Consider the following 20214-nt stretch of genomic DNA (forward strand, 5'->3'; position numbering starts at 1 on the left):
GTAGGGGGCTTCCCGCTGTGCCACACTGTGGGACCCTTACCCCCTACCCGCTGAGTCCCCTCCACTGAGAAAGGCCAGCCCTCCGGGGCCAAATGAGGGGGCTCCAGCTGTGTCTGCTGCCAGCAGCTTCCTTGGAGGAGCCCCCAGGGGAAGGTTCGATGCTGAGCCCTGTCTTACCATCATCTGTTTCCACATAGAGGCGGAGTCCCAGGTCCTTGTTACGGCTCAAGAGCCAGCGGTCACTGGCTGCTGTCACGTCCAACACCAGCCAGCCCTCGTCCCCAGATCGGAGCGTCTGAAGATCCAAAAAGAACAAGTCAGACTCCCTGTGGACACGAAAGAACAATTAACCAAGGGCCGGCACAGCTGCCTTTGTGTTTCCAGTGCCCACCGGGGGACCGTTAGTGGGGCATCTACCCGCCTGGCTCTGGCCTGGGTGCCTTCCAGGCCTTATCTCACTGTCTACTCTACAAAGATGTTACAGAGCCTGTGTACAGATGGGGAAACTGAGGCTCAGGAGCTCAGTGACCCATCCATGGTCCCACAGCCAAGACAGCAAGGTGGGGACTTGAATCCAGGACTGATGCTGGCCTGTCCCTGTGGTGAGATGAGGCCTTGGGCCAAACTTTCTTCTCTGAGGGTGGGCTGCCCAGGAAGCTCCCCTTCTGTCTTCTGGGAAATGCACCCCAGGGCTGGCTGGACCAGACACTCCGACAGAGATTTGAGCAGATGTGTGTGGGGGTGTGGGACAGGCACCTGTTGGACTGCTCCGGGACCACCTCGAACATGCTGATGTGGAGCGTCTGGTTGAGCGGGTGGGTGCTGGGCAGCTTGTAAATCCGGAACTCCGCGGCTGTGACGGCCTCCCCAGCCGGGATCTGGGTCAGGTCAAAACGGAACTCCTTCCAGTGGGGCTCCTGGTGGCCCAGGGCGGGATCGCGCTCCACTGCAAGACAGAGTGGGGCTGGCGGTCACTCGAGGTTCGGGCTCGGGCTCCAGGGAGGGAGCCAGGGGCCTGGGCAGTCTGGGCGGGACTGACTCCCTCCTCGAGAACAGGCTTGTCTCAGCTCTGTCTCCTGGGTGCTCAGAGGGCTCTGAGAGCTGTGTGGTGAGATGCCTGGCTCAGCACCTGGCACGTGGCAGTGCCGCAGGGCAGTGTCCACGTCTGGCCCCTGGGCCCCAAACCCAGCCTGCCCCGCTCAGCATCCTACTGGACCCACAGATGGGGTACAGGACAGGTCCCTCCTCTGGGGAGACAGACTCAGACCCAAGGCAGAAAAGAGACATAGCTGAATCCATTTAAGTGAGACGAGGGCTCCGAGATTGGGCGTGTAGCTGACTTCAGAGCTGGTCTGGGGGTGAGAGTGGATGTGCCATGATGTCAAGGGAGAAGAAACCACAGAGGCAGGGACCAGCGTTAGTAAAGGTCTAGAGCTGAGGGACAATGGCACCAGCAGGGAGAAACAGTCATAACACCCAGCAAAGGGGGAGAGGAACAAGAGGAAAGAGGGAGAGGGATCTGAGAGAAAAGACCAGGAAGAGGCACGGTAGGGGGACAGCTCCTGGAAATGCTGGCGGGGGAAACTGGAGGGTCCCAGGGCGTGATCTGAGGGGGCTTCCTGGAGGAGGTGACACCTGGACTGGCCTTGAAGGACGGGAAGGAGTCTTGGGAGGACAGGTTTTCTAGGCAGAGGGGACCTCTACACACAGGTGTGCGGAGCTGGGGCTCAGGGTGTGAGTCTGGCTGTGGTCCAGCTGCAAGGGCTGGAATCCTGGCCTCGGAGCGTGGGCTGTGCTCTGACCAGTGGAGGGCCAGGGTTCAGGGCAGCAGGGGGTCGTGGTCTGAGGATGGAGTGGAAGCTGTGTGTGGAGGCGAGGGTAAAGCCCAGACTGCAGGGACCCGAGGCGGGCTGGTGGTGGGGCTGCTCTCACTGTCTGGGCGAGAGACCGCAGGAGTGGAGTAAACCCCACATTTCCCCAGCTGCCGGAAATGCCCAGGACAGTATATTTAGGGCATCTCACTTAGCCTCCTGTCACTTTCAAACACTAAAAATCTGTGTTTCCACAAAGCAGGGGCGGGAGCCGCCCTCAGCCTTTCCCTAAAACCAACACTGAGATTTTAATTACATGTTTGTGAGTCTTTTTAAAAATTCTCTCTCTGGCTACTGGACTCAGTGACCACAAGTCACCAGGCTGGTGCTGGAGGCGGATGTGGGAGCACTTCCTGTCCTCGCGGTGGGGACCTGGTCCAGGGATGGGCAAACAGCTGTGCTGGGCGGGGCCAGTGGACACACGTGTTTGGCAAGGAGATGGGCTTTTCATCCCCAGACCAGGGAGGAGGGAACAGAACCCCCATTGTCTGACGGGGGCTGGACCCACAGCAAATGCCCACCCAGAGCCAGGCTGTTTCGTGGGCAGCATGACACGGGCAGATCCAGGTCCTCCCACACAGGCAGGGCGTGGAGGGCAGGGTTCTGGACCTTCACCGAGTGATGCTCGCCATGAATATCACCACATGAATCCCCTCCTCCCTACAGACACACACATACACAGCTTTGGGGACAATTTCCGTGGATTAGGTGACTGCAGAGACCACCTCTGTTATGTGGCTATGGAAGCAGCCCTGATCTGCAGGGTGAAATAGGTCCAGGCTGTTGGCTGTTCCAGGGAGTGACCCCAAGAATGAAAAGGGGTCGCCCAGCCATGCCCCTGTGCCGGACCCCTCTCAAAGCATCCTTAGGTGTATCTGCCCCCAAGGCACAGAGGGGGCTGACAGGTGGGTCCCTGGGAACCTGTCTGCAGGCTTGACACTGACTCACGTTGGATCCAGGACTGAGGGAACAACCGCGGACCTGCCAGCTCCGTGGGCACCAAGCTCTGTGGCCTCCCTCCCTTGCTGACCTGGGGGCCCACATGTGCTGGGTCCAGAGAGCCCTGCTCCCCTGGACTGACCTCAGCTCCCAGCTTCTGTGCTGTGGGTTTGTGAAAGCGATGCCCACCCAACCCCCACCCCATAATTCCCGCACAGGAAACTGCCTGCCCCAGCTGTTCCAGGCAAGCGCTGGCGGTGGGACATTTTTAGGAAAATGATTTTCATCAGAAATGGATACAACTTCTGAGATGAGGCAATAAACTAGATATTACTGTCACGAGCCAAAGGAGAGCCCTCCCCTCACCCCGGCCTGCCCCGCCCCGCTTTCTTTGCTGGAACCTGTGGATGTATGGCTTTGCAGCAGTTGCTTCTGTGGATTAGGGAAGATGGTTCTCAGATGCCAGTGTTAAGGAGCAGCATTTATTGAGACTTGGATGTCCCATATGGTAGTTCCCGGGCTGGCTGCTCCTGCTCTAGCCACTAAAACAGCACTGAGCGGGGTAGATGCTCTGATCTCCACCTGGGGCTTCTGGTTTTAGCCCTGACTCTGTCAGCAACCAGGTACTTCCTGTGGGTGGCCTCAGTCTGCTCATCTGGGAAGGGAGGGGAAGGTTCTAGGGTCTATCCACACAGAGCTGTGAAAGGGCTTTGTAAAGAGCAGGGATCATGGGATAGGAGCGATGGCCATGCCTTAGGAGGTGGGAGGGGTGTTGACCCCTAATTTCCTCACCTAACAGACATAATAAAGTAAGAACATCCTGCCAGCACCAATGGGGGTTTCATGTGTGACTCAAGAGCCATAGAAGACGAAAGACAGACATTCAGCTTTATTCTAAATAAATTACAGAATGAAAGATTCACATAAAAATACATAAGTGCAACTGAAAGGTATTTGGAGGCTTCAAAGAGCCTCCTTTCCACCTGTCTGACCTTTATGAAGACACTTGATCCTCTGGGTCTCAGAATCCACATCTACAAAATGACCATTTGATACAGAAATGAAATGAAAGGGTCCGAAGCCCTGTCTGCTTCTGTGGCCGCACTTGGTTCTGGCCTGGCACATGATTCTATCTGATTATTCAGGAGCATTTCCTTATCAGTGCACACTCATGCCCAGCCTCCACTTTCCCCTCTAACCAAGGTCTGGAATCTCCCAAAGATGCCCAGGCCAGGAGAGGGAGGCCCCCTGCCACGCCAGTGGGGCCGTCCACTGCGTTCTGGCTCGGGCATAAAGCAACATTTTCTTTATGAACGTGCTGATGATTCCAGAACATCAGAGCTCAAGGAAGAAAGATCACTGCAGACAGTCTTCTCCCAGTTTCATGCACGTGTGGAGACAGAACCTAGGAGTTTGGGCTCTCCTCTGGGCTCCTTCCACCGCAGTGACCCGCCACCATCCCGTGCTCCAAAAACGGCATAACCTCCCCACCTGGGAGTTGACCTGGCCCTGCTTCCCATCCCGCTGCAGCTGTGGGGTGCTCTGTAGAGGGAATTTAGGGGAAAGGCCAAGGTCTGTACAATGTGATTTCTTGGGTTTTCCCGGTAAAATTTGCTGCTGGTTGTGGAGTTGGGAAGTTCATTCCCGGGTCCCCTGGCAGATTCAGACAGGCAGCGAGGGGGACGGGTGGGCGTGCTGCAGGGCAGGAGGTGGTCCCTGCCTGACCTATGTTCTGGCTCCTGGCCATCTGAGATAAGTCCTGCCAGGAATCCTGTCTCTGTGAATGTCCTGGGGGGGACTGCTGATGTTTGAAGCAAGGTTTCTGGGTAGTAAATTATTCTTTCCATCTGCAGAATCTAGGGTAGGAATTCCTAATCTTGCATGGGGGTGGAGTGTCCCATAATTTCGCCTTTGGGCACGTGGGAGAAGACCCCTGCCTATGCTGTCTTCTCACGCTCTGGAGGTTTTCTAAGAACACTCATTTTCTATTCATTTTCCCCTGGGTATATCTGGGAACATTAATTAATTCATTTATGCAACACATTTGAAGGCAGTGCTTATTGTACGCAAGTCAGTACTTGGGCACTGGGGAAACTGCAGTCCACAAGACAGGCCAGCCCCTGCGCCCGCCGAGTTTTACGCACAGTGGGGAAATCAGGTCAAAGACAGACACTCATTGTAAGCGAGGAGCCCTGGGAAGGACAGCAAGCGGGGGTGAAAAGAGGGTATGTGGGGTCACTTTATGCTTTCAACTTTCATTTTGTAGTGATTTTTGATTTTGAGATTGAGAGAAAAATTGTTGCAAGAACAGTAAAAGACTTTCCATTTTTTTACGCAGCTTTCCCTCATGATAACATTTTATATAACCAAACCACAGCATAGTGTTCAAAACCAGGAAACTGATGGTACAATATTATTAAGTACATTATAGACCCTTCTAGAATTTTGCTAGTTTTCCCACTTATGTCCTTTTTCTGTTCCAAGACTCCATCCTGGATCCCACATCACATTTCCTTGTTAGGGTTCCCTGATTTGCTCTGACCTGTAACAAGCGCTAAGCCATTCTTTGTCCTTCATGCCCTTGCCATTATGAAGGTCATCGGTCAGGTATGTGGTAGACGGTCCCTCAGTTTGGGTTTATCTGATGTGTTCTCGCATTCTCATTATTAAATCGAAGTTACAGATTTTGGAGAAGAATACCATGGATATAATGTCCCCTTCTGAGCACATCAAATCCAACGACATAATGTCAACATGTATTATTACTAGTGATTACTAATTCTTTGGTTAAGGTGGTATCTGCCACATATCTTCACTCTAATGTCATTATTTTTCTTTTGGAAATGATAAATATCTTGAGGGAGAAACTCTGAGATTTGTACATATACCCTGTTTTCCCCCACATTTTTGCCCACTAATTTAGCACCAGGAGTGGCTCTTGCCTGCAGCAATTATTACTGCACTATCTGCAATAGTGATTTTCTGTTTCCTTCTTTCCCTCTACATTTATTAATTGGAATTTCTTTGAAAAGAAGACTCATCCTTCCTCCCATACTTATCCATTTATTTATTTCTATCATTATGGGTTCATGCACATTTAATTTACTCTATGGGTTAGCAACTGAATGACAACAACAAATCCTAACCCATGCATAAACATATGTCCGTATTTATTTCTATTTTTCTGGATATATCTATCTTAAAAATTGGAGTTATAGTTCCAGTTCAGTGTGGTGTTACTTTAGATGTGGTACTTTGGAGAAATCTTTCAATTAAGACACTCTAAGATGAGACCTTGGAGAAGGCAATGGCACCCCACTCCAGTACTCTTGCCTGAAAAATCCCATGGATGGAGGAGCCTGGTAGGCTGCAGTCCATGAGGTTGCTAAGAGTCAGGCACGACTGAGCGACTTCACTTTCACTTTTCATTTTCATGCATTGGAGAAGGAAATGGCAACCCATTCCACTGTTCTTGCCTGGAGAATCCCAGGGATGGGGGAACCTGGTGGGCTGCCGTCTATGGGGTCGCACAGAGTCGGACACGACTGAAGCGACTTAGCAGCAGCAAGATGAGACCTAGTAAAGTAATTCTCAAAATTCTCCAAGCCAGACTTCAGCAATATGTGAACGTGAATTTCCTGATGTTTAAGTTGGTTTTAGAAAAGGCAGAGGAACCACAGATCAAATTGCCAACATCTGCTGGATCATGGAAAAAGCAAGAGAGTTCCAGAAAAACATCTATTTCTGCTTTGTTGACTATGCCAAAGCCTTTGACTGTGTGGATCACAATAAACTGGAAAATTCTGAAAGAGACGGGAATACCAGACCACCTGATCTGCCTCTTGAGAAATTTGTATGCAGGTCAGGAAGCAACAGTTAGAACTGGACATGGAACAACAGACTGGTTCCAAATAGGACAAGGAGTATGTCAAGGCTGTATATTGTCACCCTGCTTATTTAACTTCTATGCAGAGTACATCATGAGAAACGCTGGACTGGAAGAAACACAAGCTGGAATCAAGATTGCTGGGAGAAATCTCAATAACCTCAGATATGCAGATGACACCACCCTTATGGCAGAAAGTGAAGAGGAACTAAAAAGCCTCTTGATGAAAGTGAAAGAGGAGAGTGAAAAAGTTGGCTTAAAGCTCAACATTCAGAAAACGAAGATCATGGCATCCGGTCCCACCACTTCATGGGAAATAGATGGGGAAACAGTGGAAACAGCGTCAGACTTTATTTTTGGGGGCTCCAAAATCACTGCAGATGGTGACTGCAGCCATGAAATTAAAAGATGCTTACTCCTTGGAAGGAAAGTTATGACCAACCTAGATAGCATATTGAAAAGCAGAGACATTACTTTGCCAACAAAGGTTCATCTAGTCAAGGCTATGGTTTTCCCTGTTGTCATGTATGGATGTGAGAGTTGGACTGTGAAGAAAACTGAGCGCCGAAGAACTGATGCTTTTGAACTGTGGTGTTGGAGAAGACTCTTGAGAGTCCCTTGGACTGCAAGGAGATCCAACCAGTCCATTCTGAAGGAGATCAGCCCTGGGATTTCTTTGGAAGGAATGATGCTAAAGCTGAAACTCCAGTACTTTGGCCACCTCATGCGAAGAGTTGACTCATTGGAAAAGACTCTGATGCTGGGAGGGATTGGGGGCAAGAGGAGAAGGGGACGACAGAGGATGAGATGGCTGGATGGCATCACTGACTCGATGGACGTGAGTGTGAGTGAACTCCAGGAGCTGGTGATGGACAGGGAGGCCTGGTGTGCTGCGATTCATGGGGTTGCAAAGAGTTGGACATGACTGAGCGACTGATCTGATCTGATCTGATCTGAAGATGAGACCAAGCACTCATGAGTTGCTGGCAGGCAGGCAGGCAAAATGCAGTAATCCCCATGGAGGCGAATCTGGCAACATTTAGCAAAATGATACATGTTTTGACTTAGACATCTCACTTCTTAAAAATTGTCCCAAAGGTGCAACACAAAACGATGTACATACAAGACTATTTGTTATAGCCCAATTTTGTAATATGTTACAGAAAAACACTGGAAACAATCCAAATGTTTATCAGTAGGAGATGGAATAAATGAACCATGGTACCTCTTCATGATAGGGTGCTAAAGAGCTGTAAATTAGAACAAAGAGATCATCTATATTCTGCAAGAAAGTGATCTCCAGAGGAGAGTTTTATTTTAAAAAGAAATAAGGGGAACAGTACAGCTAATATGCCTTTTATCTAAGAACATGTCATAATACAAATATTAGGGGCTGCCCTGGTGGCCCCACTTCGGTACTCTTGCCTGGAAAATCCCATGGACGGAGGAGCCTGGAAGCTGCAGTCCATGGGGTTGGTGAGGGTCGGACATAACTGAGCAACTTCACTTTCACTGTTCACTTTCATGCATTGGAGAAGGAAATGGCAACCCACTCCAGTGTTCTTGCCTGGAGAATCCCAGGGACGGGGAAGCCTGGTGGGCTGCCGTTTATGGGGTCACACAGAGTTGGACACGACTGAAGTGACTTAGCAGTAGCAGCAGCAGCCGTGATGGCACAGAGGTTAAGAAGCTGCCGGCCAAAGCAGGAGACACGGGTTAGATCCCTGATCTGGGAAGATCCCACATGATGCGGAGCAACTTAGCCTGTGTGCCCCAACTATTGAGCGTGTGCTCTAGAAGCCCAGGAGCCGCAACTACTGAGCCCACGTGCCACAACTGCCGAAGCCCGTGTGCCCTAGAGCCCATGCTCCGCAACAAGAGAAGCCACAGCAATGAGAAGCTTGCAAACGGCAACTAGTGAGTAGCCCAGACCTGCTGAAACTAGAGAAAAGCCCATGCAGCAAGGAAGAACCAGGGCAACCAAAAAGAAATAAATACATTAAAAAATATAAATATTATTAAAATGCATACATGTCATATATACATATATATGCAATTTTATTCTTTAAATGGAGAGACAAACTACAAACTAATAAGTGTATTAAAAATAGTGGGAGTGGGTGAAATAGATGGAGGGGATTAAGAGGTATAAATCTGAAGTTATAATAAATAAGACATGGGGTATAATGTATAGCATAAAGAATATGGTCAGTAATTTTATAATAAATTTGTATGCACACAAAAGGTTACTAGACTTATGGTGATCACTTCATATGTATGCAAATGTCAAATTTCTATGTAGTATACTTGAAACTAACATACTATTGTATGTCAACTATATTTCAATTAAAAAAAAAAAAAGTAGTTGGACTTCGCTGGCAGTCCAATGGTAAAGAATCCACTTGCCAATGCAGAGGACATGGGTTTGATCCCTGTCCAGGAAGATTCCACATCCCGAAGCGCAACTAAGGCTGCGTGCCACAACTGCTGAGCCCAGGGGCCCTAGAGTCTGTGTTCCAGGAGAGAAGCCACCACAATGAGAAGTCCTGGCACTGCAACCAGGGAGTCGCCCCTGCTTGCTTCGACTAGAGAAAGCCCACCAGCAGCAGTGAACACCCACCACAGCCAAAAATAAAATAATTAATTAATTTAAAAATGTAGTTACCTTTTGTGGGAAGAAGAGAACAGAGACATAGTGTACGAGACAGGCATGGAAGTTAGGTCTCTCCAAATGTCCCTTGCTTTGTAAATTTTGTAAACTATTTCACATAAGTATAAAACAAAAATAAGTCAAAATATAAAACCGAAAAGTAATACCCAACACTAAAATGCAAAATAAAGTAAACAAATGGTGGGTGTATTGAGTTGGTGGCTTAAGCACACAGTGAGGAATTATTTCAAGTAATTTTCAAACAGAGTAATCTGACTGTATATCCCTAGTAGAATAGCTTAAGGACAAAATTAAAAATAAATCTTAATTTTTCAGTAAGCACACTGCTATGATGATGATGTTATTCTATACCTATTAAAGAGTCGGACATGACTGAACAACAGCAACAATCATATAAATGTCATTAGGACCAAATTATTCAGTGCAAAAGAAAATAGAAAAATAAAATATAAAAAAAGCTTTTAAGTAAAAGTCTATAATCCTAAGCTTGAATTGGAAACATTAGTTTGAGGGATAGACTGAAAGCTGGAGATTGACATGTACATGCTATTATATTTAAAATAGATAACCAACAATGACCTACTGTACAGCCCAGCCAACTCTGCTCAATATTCTGTAATAACCTAGTGGAGAAAAGAACTTGAAAAAGACACATGTGTATATATAACTAAATCAGGTTGCTGTACAGCAGAAATTAATACATTATAAATAAATTATACTTCAATAAAATTTTTAAAAAAGAAAATGCAATCTCCGGTCCCATCACTTCATGGGAAATAGAAGGGGAAACAGTGGAAACAGTGTCAGACTTTATTTTTTTGGGCTCCAAAATCACTGCAGATGGTGACTGCAGCCATGAAATTAAAAGATGCTTACTCCTTGGAAGAAAAGTTATGACCAACCTAGATAGCATGTTGAAAAGCAGAGACATTACTTTGCCAACAAAGGTCCGTCTAGTCAAGGCTATGGTTTTTCCAGTGGTCATGCATGGATGTGAGAGTTGGACTGTGAAGAAAGCTGAGCGCCGAAGAATTGATGCTTTTGAACTGTGGTGTTGGAGAAGACTCTTGAGAGTCCCTTGGACTGCAAGGAGATCCAACCAGTCCATTCTGAAGGAGATCAGCCCTGGGATTTCTTTGGAAGGAATGATGCTAAAGCTGAAACTCCAGTACTTTGGCCACCTCATGCGAAGAGTTGACTCATTGGAAAAGACGCTGATGCTGGGAGGAATTGGGGGCAGGAGGAGAAGGGGACGACAGAGGATGGGATGGCTGGGTGGCATCACCGACTCGATGGATGTTAGTTTGAGTGAACTCCAGGAGATGGTGATGGACAGAGAGGCCTGGCATGCTGCGATTCATGGGGTCACAAAGAGTCGGATCATGACTGAGCGACTGAACTGAACTGTCCGGACAATCTTTCCTGCCCTCGAGCCCTTCCCCAGCCCCTCAGGGCCCACGGGAGGGTCTTAAGCTTGGCTCTGCTTCCAGGCCTCCCGAGCTGGCCCGGCTCATCCTCATGGTCTCCTGGGCCCTCTGGTGTAAACACCCTCCCCGGAGACCCTCCTTGAAGCCCTCTCCCGGGGTTTGCCCCATCCCACCAAGTATGAAGGCTACTTTCTTCTCGGTCCAGCTGTAACAGCCCCCTTGCCCTCCCCTGATCCCACACATCACCCTGCCAATCTCTCTCTTTCCCTGTCCCAGGGTCCCAATCCCTGGCTCATCTGTCCTCTGGACGGTGACCAATTTGGAGGCAGAGACTGAACAGTTGGATGGGAACGGGAGGCTTTGGCGGTCTGCTCGTCCAGCCCCTCATGTCCCCAGGGCCCAGAGAGCGGATGTCCGGCCCCTCTTCCCAAGGGCTCCTGGTCTCCAGGACAGCGACTCAGTGTCCAGCTGAGTGGCTTCCAGGTCACCTCAGGCCTCCATCTGAAGCCACCCATGTTCTCACTTTGTTGTGGGACTTGCCTCTGTTCACAGTCTGACAAGAAGGACAGGCTCCCCTGGGGCCCTGGAGGCGGACAGGCTGGGCCTGTCTGGCTGGTCCCACCGGTAACGAGGCCAAGGGGCCCCTCAGACCTAAGACAAGACGCAGTCTCCACGGTCCCACGTCCCAGGGGAGCTGCAGACTCCATCACCTCCCGGTTCTGCCTCCTAAAGGGCTCCCTCCCACCCAAGAATCTCAGTGCTGCTTCATTCTGCGGCATTTTTAGTCAGTTCTCATTACTGACTTTTTCAGGACCTGTTTCTATAAATGGCTCCATGCTCATAATTACCATCCAGACCTCAGCTGGCTTCAGAGCCCAAATTAAAAGGGGCACCCGCTTGCCGCACCACATCAAGCCCACCACGGCCAAAAATAGATCCCAGGAGATGTGAGCAAGGAGGATGCGGCTCCTCCAGGTCAACCCAGGAAAGACCTGAGCTGTGGGGCTTTCCAGAAGGTTGTGGTCATGGTGACACACGCCCTCTGTCTTGCGGGGAGTGCGTGCCTGTGAGGACTGGCCGTGTGCTCCCTCCCTGAGCCTGCCTCACCCCCAGGGTGGGCGGTGGGGGGCCACCAGTGGGCGGGGAGGGCAGGGGGCATGTTCTTTGGTGGGAGCTGGAAAGGCCTTCGGGGCCACCCTGCATAGATGAGGAAACTGAGGCCCAGGGGGGCAGAGGATCGCCGGGCATCATGTGTCAGGTTAGGGGTCTTTCATGAGGAATTGCAGACTTGGAGCCCATGTGATATAAGTGGCCCCAGATTTGCTCTGGTGGCAATACTGGGATGGGGAGGTCACCTGTTCACAAGGTTCTTCCATCAACAGGTGCCTGAGAGCGACCTCCTGAGGCCATGGTCCTCCAGGCAGGGCCCTGCAGGGACTCAGGTCCCGGGGCGGGGGGGGGGTGGGGAGTGGGGCAGTGGTGGGGGGAGGCGGAGTGTGATCCGCACAGACGGGGAGGCTGGCCCTGCTCTGTCTCCTTCCCCTGGCTCTCGGTGCTCCCTGCCTCCCACCGCTTCCACTTTCCCTCTGCGTGGCCAGTCTGCCCTGAAGGCTGGCCGCACAGGGGTGGGGGGACGGGATTTGTCTGAGGGGTTGGTTTGCCATGAGACTCATGTTTGGTCGCTGTTCTCAGGTTATTTATAGTTTCCTGGGGAGAGGTGGCAGAAAGAGGCTAAATGTGCCCCCAGATCATATAGGCAGAATCCTAAGAAATACAAGTGATCAAGGGTGAGGGTTCTGATCATGGAAGCAGTCTGTCCCTTGGGAGGAGCGGGGTAGGAAGAGTCAGATTTATGGAAACCCCTGCCCATTCCTTTTTAGAAGAAATGGAGATGAGTATATTCTATGCAGAGGGTACAATGTGAGCAAGGGCTCAGAAACAGGATGTGATACATCAGCTCCCATATATTATGCTCCTACTGTGTAACAGGCATGCATCTGACCTGCGTGCATGTATCACAGATCCTACACAACCCTGGGAGGTGGTCCCTATGAACCTTGTTTTAAAGCGAAGGAAATGAGGTGCAGAGACTTTAAAATGAAGCTGTGTGATGTCTTGCAGCTCCCAAGTGGCACAGTCAGGATGGAAATCCAGGTTTAGTATACCTGTGTACAAGGATATATACAAGGATATTTAGACAGTTCTATGCACAACCAAAAGCTGGAAACAACCCAAATGTCCCAAATAAGCATGGTTTCCAATGCCAGACAACTCATTTATATTCGAACAATATATACAACAAAACATGGATGAATCTCAATAACAATTTGTTGTGTGAAAGACCTAGAGTATGTACTATGATTCCATTCACATGAAGCTCGAGAACAGATCAAAGGACTGGTTGGCTCTGCCTGAGGGGATGGGCTGGTAGGAGGAGGGTTCCCAGGGGCACTCATGCTACATGTTCCTCTGCAAACTGAATTTTGTACAGTGAGCATGCTTTATCTGTAAATCCCTAAACAATAAAGACACTTTAAAAATAGGACTCTCAGTTTACAACATACATTCAACACAGTTCAACTTAGCAGCATGCACTGAACCTAATCATCGGCCCTGGGCCGGGGGGAGAGGCCACTTCTGTGTAGGACAAGAGCAGAAGATACACAGGCAGGAAGATGACCAGCTGTGTGGCCTTGGGAAGACCACCTAGCTTCTCTGAGCCTTTTAAAACAAAGATGCGACTGTAATTGTGAGATGAGATGAAAGGTCAGACATGGAGGGTCTCAGCATGTGGTAGTCACTGGGTGGCGGCTCACACAGTCCCTGAACAGCCTCCAGGGTGGGTACCATGAGTATCTCCGTTTACAGAGGAGGAGACGGAGGTTCCGAGAGGTGGACTGGAGAGTCCAGACCACACTGAGAGTAGGAGGTGGAGTCAAGAAGCAAGTTCTGAGGCCGGGTCAGAACCCCAGCCCATCCTGCCCGTCCTCACACTGTCCACCCCCTCCTGATGCCCAGGGAGGGCGCCACCGTGGGGACCAGGTGACAGTCACCTTGCAGCTGAGGTGCAGGTATGTGTCTCCCACCAGAAGGTCAGCTCCACAAGGAGGGTCTTTGTTTCGTTCCCTCTTACGTTCCAGGAGCTAGAATGGAGCCCGGCACAGAGCAAGCACCCCATGACCATTTGTGGAGTGAATTCAGGAAAATATGAAAGAACTCTGTAGTAAGGAAGCAAAGTAAGTGACCCCGGGGCTCATGGAGGTGAGGGGTCACTGCTTCAAGGTCAGGGGCTGAACAGGACCCGGGCAGGCCCCTCACTCCCACAGAGCCCTGCCTCTCCTGAACCCAAGAGCTCAGCTCCTTCACACCTCTCTCCTCAGCTGCCCGGGACCGCGGGAATGAGTGAGCCCAGCTCAGGGAAGGTCAGAACAAAGGAGAAGACGGTCCCGTTCAGTTCTGACGACACGTCAGCCTGCAGTGCTGTTTGTGCCTCAGTTTCTCAGTCTGGAGCATGGGCACCCCTGCTCCGCGGACAGGAGGTGGGGAAGGATTCAGGAGAAATGCCAGAGGTGTCTCTCCTGCCTCTCTCCGGAGGGGCCGGGCCAGCCTGAGACACTCGGGGTGCAGCCGGTCACACCTGAGCTGGGCGGAGGGGTGGGCAGTGTGCTGAGAAGGGACCAGATAAGGGAGGGACGTGCAGGAATCCACGGCAGGCCCAGGAGGGCCAAGACCCTGGGTGCTGCCTCCCAGCTCAGGATCTCCTCCCCAGAGCACAGGCGACACCAGGGACCAGCTCTGTCCACTCCTCGAGGTCCCGGCCCCATCACTACATTCTGGCCAGTGGGAGCCAAGAGTCCACAGGGAGAGACTGACAGGCAGGCCAGGCAGGACCCGGCTCTGACCGCAGCCCCGGCCCCCAGTACAGGCTCCAGCAGTGACACCTCCAGTAGGCCCCTGAAGTGTCTCCTAGGACAGAGGCCCGACCCCTGGACAGGAGCCTTTGAGAGGCCCAGGCCTCTGGGTCCTACAGGTGCTGCTGATGGTCAAGGCCCAGCAAGCCCCAGGCCTGGCCTCTCAGGAGCCAGTGAGGCCAGCAGCAGAGGGGAGCTGGAGGCCACAGGTGTGGGAGCCTCGGCATGGGCGCTGATGCCACAGCGACTCTGCTGCTAGACTCCAGGGTGGTTCAGGGCCCGCCGACCTTCAGGGGCCTGGGGCTGGGGCCTCCAAAGGAGGAAACAACGCTGGTAGCTGCCTAATCCCCACATCAGCCCACATAATTACCAGTTAAACTGCTCCAACTGAAGAAGTTTTACTAGTGCAATTAGTACATCAGAATAAAGAAAGAAGGCCCTCTGACAGCTGGCTAGACCTGCCCACAGACCAGGCTTACCCTGAACAAAGATAGGCTTGTTAATCCACAGCATCAGAAGTCTTAGATCTCCATGGAAGCACACAGAGGTGGCGTGGGAAGAAACGAATTTAGAATCTTTAGCCTCAATGACGTCATGGATGTGCTGTGTGACCCTGGGTTGGTTATTTAACTTCTCTGAGCCCATGGAATGAGGTTGGTAAAACAGCTTCACAAGTTGCTACATTTATAGGCCTATGGTACTTCAAGTCTTTGTTTTTATTAAAAAACTGGTAGGAACACCTTTGGATGGTTTTAAAAATCTGTTTCTGGGTCTCACGTGTCTATAAGACAGGTGGGACATTTCCACACATCCACACCAAGGCTGAGCAGCAGCTGCGAGAGGCTGGGGTCAGCACTGACCAGGGCTGGGTTCCCCCTAAAAGGGGGCTGACTTTCGGCTCTATCAACCTATCTCACAACAACTCTGAGAACAGACATGAGGAGCCCCATTTTACAAGGAGAGCTCTGAGGCTCAGAGAGGGCAGGGACTTCCCCAGGACCACACAGCAGAGGCAGGAGGGGAACCAGGTCCTGAGCTCAGGGTGCTGCTCACTCACAGCAGCAGCTCCCACCAGGGCCATGTACCCCTTGCCCCAGGGGGTGCTGGGGAGAGAGGGACCTGGGCTAGGTGGTGACTCACACATGGAGGGCTCCCATGGGGACATTCTCAGGGGGGCTGTATCCACAGCTCTTCTTGGTCCTGTGCCCGGAGTCAGCTTGTCCCCAGCACAGAGCTCCAGCCTCAGTTCCACATATGGATGGCTCTGTCCCCAGTCCCCCACCCCACCTCTAACTAGGGAGGCGGCATCTAGAACCCACCAGCCCAAGTCCCGAGCTGGTACTGGGATCTCAGCAGAGGTTAACGGCTGCCTCCTGTGGCTCACTCTCCCACTTGAACCCATCACCAGCTGTGGTTTGGGGGGACAGGCCTCGCAGATTGTCCCCTCTTCTTTGCTGGTAGGAAGCAAATGGCTGAAGACTCACAAAATCTGCTGTCACTCTGACCCCTGGGCCCCTCTGCCAAAACCCCTCTGACAGCTCTTTGCACCATGAAAGCCTGACCTCCTGACACAGAACTGTTACCTCCTTGAGCCCGGGATGGAAGGCCAAACAACCTGGGCCTGTCCCGGCTCAGCCACACAGAGGTCACGTTGTCCTGAGCAAGACACTGCCTCTCTGAGCCTCACTGTCCTCATCCGGGAGATGGGGATGAATATCATGTCTGCCAACAGGGTTGCTGGGGGGTTACAAGGTGAAGGGAGGCTGGTGGCCCTGGCCAGGGGCCTCCCTGCTCTGGGTCCCACAGCTCTCCCCACCTGGGCCTGAGCTATGGTCCTTGGTCCCCAGGTTTAGCCTGGTGTCTGCCGCAGCCTAGATCCATGCCCCTCACTGGCCTCAGGCAGGAAGCAAAGCTGATGGGAGACCTATGTTCATGAATGTAGATTAAAGAGAGTTTAGTTACGTGATTTAGATTACAACGTGATCTTTGAGAACTTTAAGGGTAAATGGTTTCACGCTTTGGAGTATAATTTCTGCAGAGAAGAAAAGCTGGGCTTTGCCTGGGAGAACAAAGGGGGTTCAAACTGCCTATCGGGTCATTCACTGGGGCTGGACACTCATTCCATGACAAGCCAAGTCCCAGATGCGAGCCCAGGGTGACAAGACCACAGTCCCTGCCCCACTGAACTCAGAGTCTACGGCTTCCCCTCCCCTGCCCCCACCCCTAGGTGACCCAGGCAAGAGGCTGCTCAATGTGGGCTCAGGACATCTGGGTCCTCACCTCAACTCTGCTTTGATGACGTGACAGGGTTTTCCACGGGGAACTTTGTCCTGCTCTTCATACCGCCCTTATCATAGGGACAGCATCACAGCCTCTGTTTACTCACCTGTCTCGCCAGGACCGGACTGTCTTCCTGGCACCACCAGCGTCCACCTAACACTACAGGATCTTACCGTCGGGGGTGTTCGGGGGCGGGTGAAGGCACACGCCTCGGGGACTCACATTCCTCGTGCGTCCCTGTCGGTCCAGCAGCTCACCTACCCCCACATCTCTAAGACTTCGCTGTCCTGAGCCGGGCAGGTTTTCCTGCCGCAGGTCCCTGTCCACGACAAGGTGATTCCCCGCCCCCAGCAGGCGCTCCCTCCGCGCGAGGTGGCGCACACGCCCCTGCCGCTCGCGCTCAGCCCCGGTAGGGCCGTTCAGCCCGCCGCCTTCCCCCCGGGGTTGCCGCCGCCCGCCCGGGGCCCGCGCTCACCCATGTTGACGAAGCTCATGACCAGGTCTGCGCGGCCCAGGCGCCGCTCGGGGGGCCCCGCCGTCCTCGTCGTCGTCGTCGGCCACGGCGCGGTACAGGTCGAGCATGAAGAGCGGCGCGGACGCCGGCAGCAGGGCGACGGCGGGGGGCGCGCGGGGCCGGGGCCGCCCGGGCAGCCCGAGCACCGCCAGGATCTCGCGCTGCAGGTCGCGGCGCTCGCGCGGGCCCAGGCGGCGCTGCGGGCAGCCGAGCGGGGGGCGCGGGCCGGGGACGCCGCCGCCGCTCAGCGCGCACAGCGCCAGGCCCAGCAGCCAGAGCGGCCCGGGGCGCGCGGCCATGGCGGGACCCGGCGGCCTCACCGCGCGCGCATCCGCTCCCAGCGGGGCCCGGATCTGGGCCGCCCCGACGGCGCGCGGCGGGCCTGGCTTGGGGCCGATGGGACGGGGCGTGGGTCGCCCGCGAACGCAGCGCGGTCCCTAGAACTCCCGGACCGTCGGCTGCCACCGCACCGCCTCCGGCAGGAGCTCCTCTGGGAACCAGGGACGGTCGGCTAGTCTGTCCGTTCCGCTGCGCCCGACAGTCCGGCTGCTGCCGAAGCCGCTCAGCTTAGAGGCGCAGGGAGAGCTGCCGTCGGGTTCGGGGAGGTGTGGACCGAGTTTGTACCGCTCCGCCGGGCCGCGGCCGCCTCTGTCCTCCAGCTGGGAGCCGTCGGGGCCCGCCTCCGGGACCCGACCAATGGGGACGCAGGGGCGGGGACAAGGCTCTGGGAAGGGGCTCTGTGTGGCTGGCGATGGAGACTGAGATACGACTCGGTGTAGGTGATACGGCGAGAAATCCGCAGTTGTGCTGTCTGGGGCCAGCTGTTGTCCTGGACTCTCCTTCCCTTGCTGGCTGCGCTGTCGGGAGGGCGCGGGGACTGGGCCTGGGGACCCAGTGTAGAAGCACGGTCGGGGAGATCAGATCCTGCGCTCCCGCGGAGGCGTGTCCTTCCTTGATAGCCCTGTCGGAGCCGGATCCCAACTCTTCGTCTGGCCCGCGAAGTGACCCGGCAGCCTGCCTGGTGCGTGGGGTGTCGCCCCAGGACCCGAGACGTCTCAGTCGGGTCTAGAGGTGGAGGGGTTCGCGGGTACCAGCCAAGTCTAGAGAGTGGGTCGCATCCCTCTGGCAGCAGCATCCGGGCCAGAGTTTCCCGCCACTGCAGCTGCTGGCCGGCCTCCCGGCGTCTTCCCTGCAGTCCCCTTGTGTGAGCCTTTGGGGGTTCCTTCCGGGACATCTGACACCTGTCGTGTCACTGCTCCCGGAGCGCCCACCCACCTGGCTCCTGCGCGCTCTCGGTCGGCGCCTCTGGCCGGCCTTCCCAGCAGCTCCAGCAGCCGCGCTGTCATCCCCAGGTTTGCTGTGCGTCCTCTGAACCCCGGTGCGGGTCTAGCTGCGCGCAGGATATGCCTTCCGCAGGTCAAGGAACTCTGGCGTCCTTCCTGATCTTTTGCATCTTAGTTGTCACGGCCCTCAGCGGTTTGAGACAGGGCTCCTCGATTGAATAGCTCCGCATAGCTCAGCCGGTAAAGAATCTTCCTGAAGTGCAGGAGACCTGGGTTCGATTCCTGAGTTGGGAAGATACCCTGCAGAAGGAAATGGCAACCCACTCCAGTATTCTTGCCTGGAGAATCCCATGGATAGAGCAGCCTGGCAGGCTACAGTCCATGGGATCCCAAGAGTTGGACACGACTTAGTGACTAAACCACCACCACCATTCTGCACAGACCCTTCCCTAGGCACTAATCTCACCTCGGTTTTTCATTTATGGTTAAGGAGCTGCACTGAGAGGAAAAGACACGTAAACTGAGCTCCGAAAGCTGGAATGAACTGGTGAGGAGTGGAGTGTTTCAAGGTAGAAGCAATAGCTTGTGTGAAGGCCGCAACTCCAAAGAGCATCACGATAGCAGATGACAGTTAGCACTGTTCGTGCACCAGCCACGTTCTGTGTGATTTCTTTCCGGCTCATACCTTGTTATAGGGGAGTCGCACCCCCCATTCCCCACCTCACTTAACAGATGAGGAGCCAGAGGCACCCAGGGGTTAAGGGACTTCCTTCAAGTCACACAGCAGTGGACCTGGGTCGGAGTAGGTGAGCACATGCAAGCGAGCTCAGTGAAGCCTGGAGAGACTGGGGGGCAAGTGACCAGGTGAGGACTCTGCATAGCAGATGGCTATGGCACCCCAATGTGGGTTAAAGATAAAACTTCAAAATAAATGTATGATTTATCCAATAAAATTCAGATTTCCGCAAGACCACATCAAACTTAAAAATATGTCAAATCTTAAATCCAGTCACTTGCTGGTGTCTTATGCCTAGTCTTCCTTTTACCCAACAGGTAAATCTCTACAAGACTGCTAAACCCGGTTAAGAATGTTTCACACTAGCCATTCAAAGTGCCCAGGACCTGACCAGAGGCTGGATGCAGAGGGGACTTACGGATTGGAGGGAGCATGGACTCAGGACCTACAGCTGGAGACAGGTACAGTAATGCGAGGGGTCAGGACAACAATGATCCTCTAATAGAGATGGGATGGAGGGCTGTTACGGTGAGTCCACAAGGCTTGGTGACTCCGCACGCACAGGCAGGGGACAGAGTCGAGGGTGACCCCTTGTCAGACTTAGTCAGGGCCTCTGAAATCTCCTGCTCTCTTCCTTGTCCCTGTGTTCCTGGGCTTCCCTCTGCATTTCCTCTTTGAGTCACTGGGGGCCTCAGA

The 20214-nt window shown here is 53.1% G+C and overlaps 1 protein-coding gene across 1 annotated transcript in view; it reads right to left on the bottom strand.

Annotated features, from left to right (window-relative positions):
• The window catches only part of BMP8A (bone morphogenetic protein 8a), a 40662-nt gene extending 22864 nt beyond the window's left edge, over positions 1–17798 (bottom strand). The window contains 4 exon segments of the mRNA XM_070365243.1: positions 178–326; positions 757–946; positions 17461–17518; positions 17520–17798. Of these exon segments, the coding sequence (XP_070221344.1) occupies positions 178–326; positions 757–946; positions 17461–17518; positions 17520–17798 (676 nt within the window).
• Positions 17799–20214: the final 2416 nt, after the last annotated feature.

The sequence above is a fragment of the Bos mutus genome, chromosome 3, assembly GCF_027580195.1.
Source record: "Bos mutus isolate GX-2022 chromosome 3, NWIPB_WYAK_1.1, whole genome shotgun sequence".
NCBI classification, from domain to species: domain Eukaryota; kingdom Metazoa; phylum Chordata; class Mammalia; order Artiodactyla; family Bovidae; genus Bos; species Bos mutus.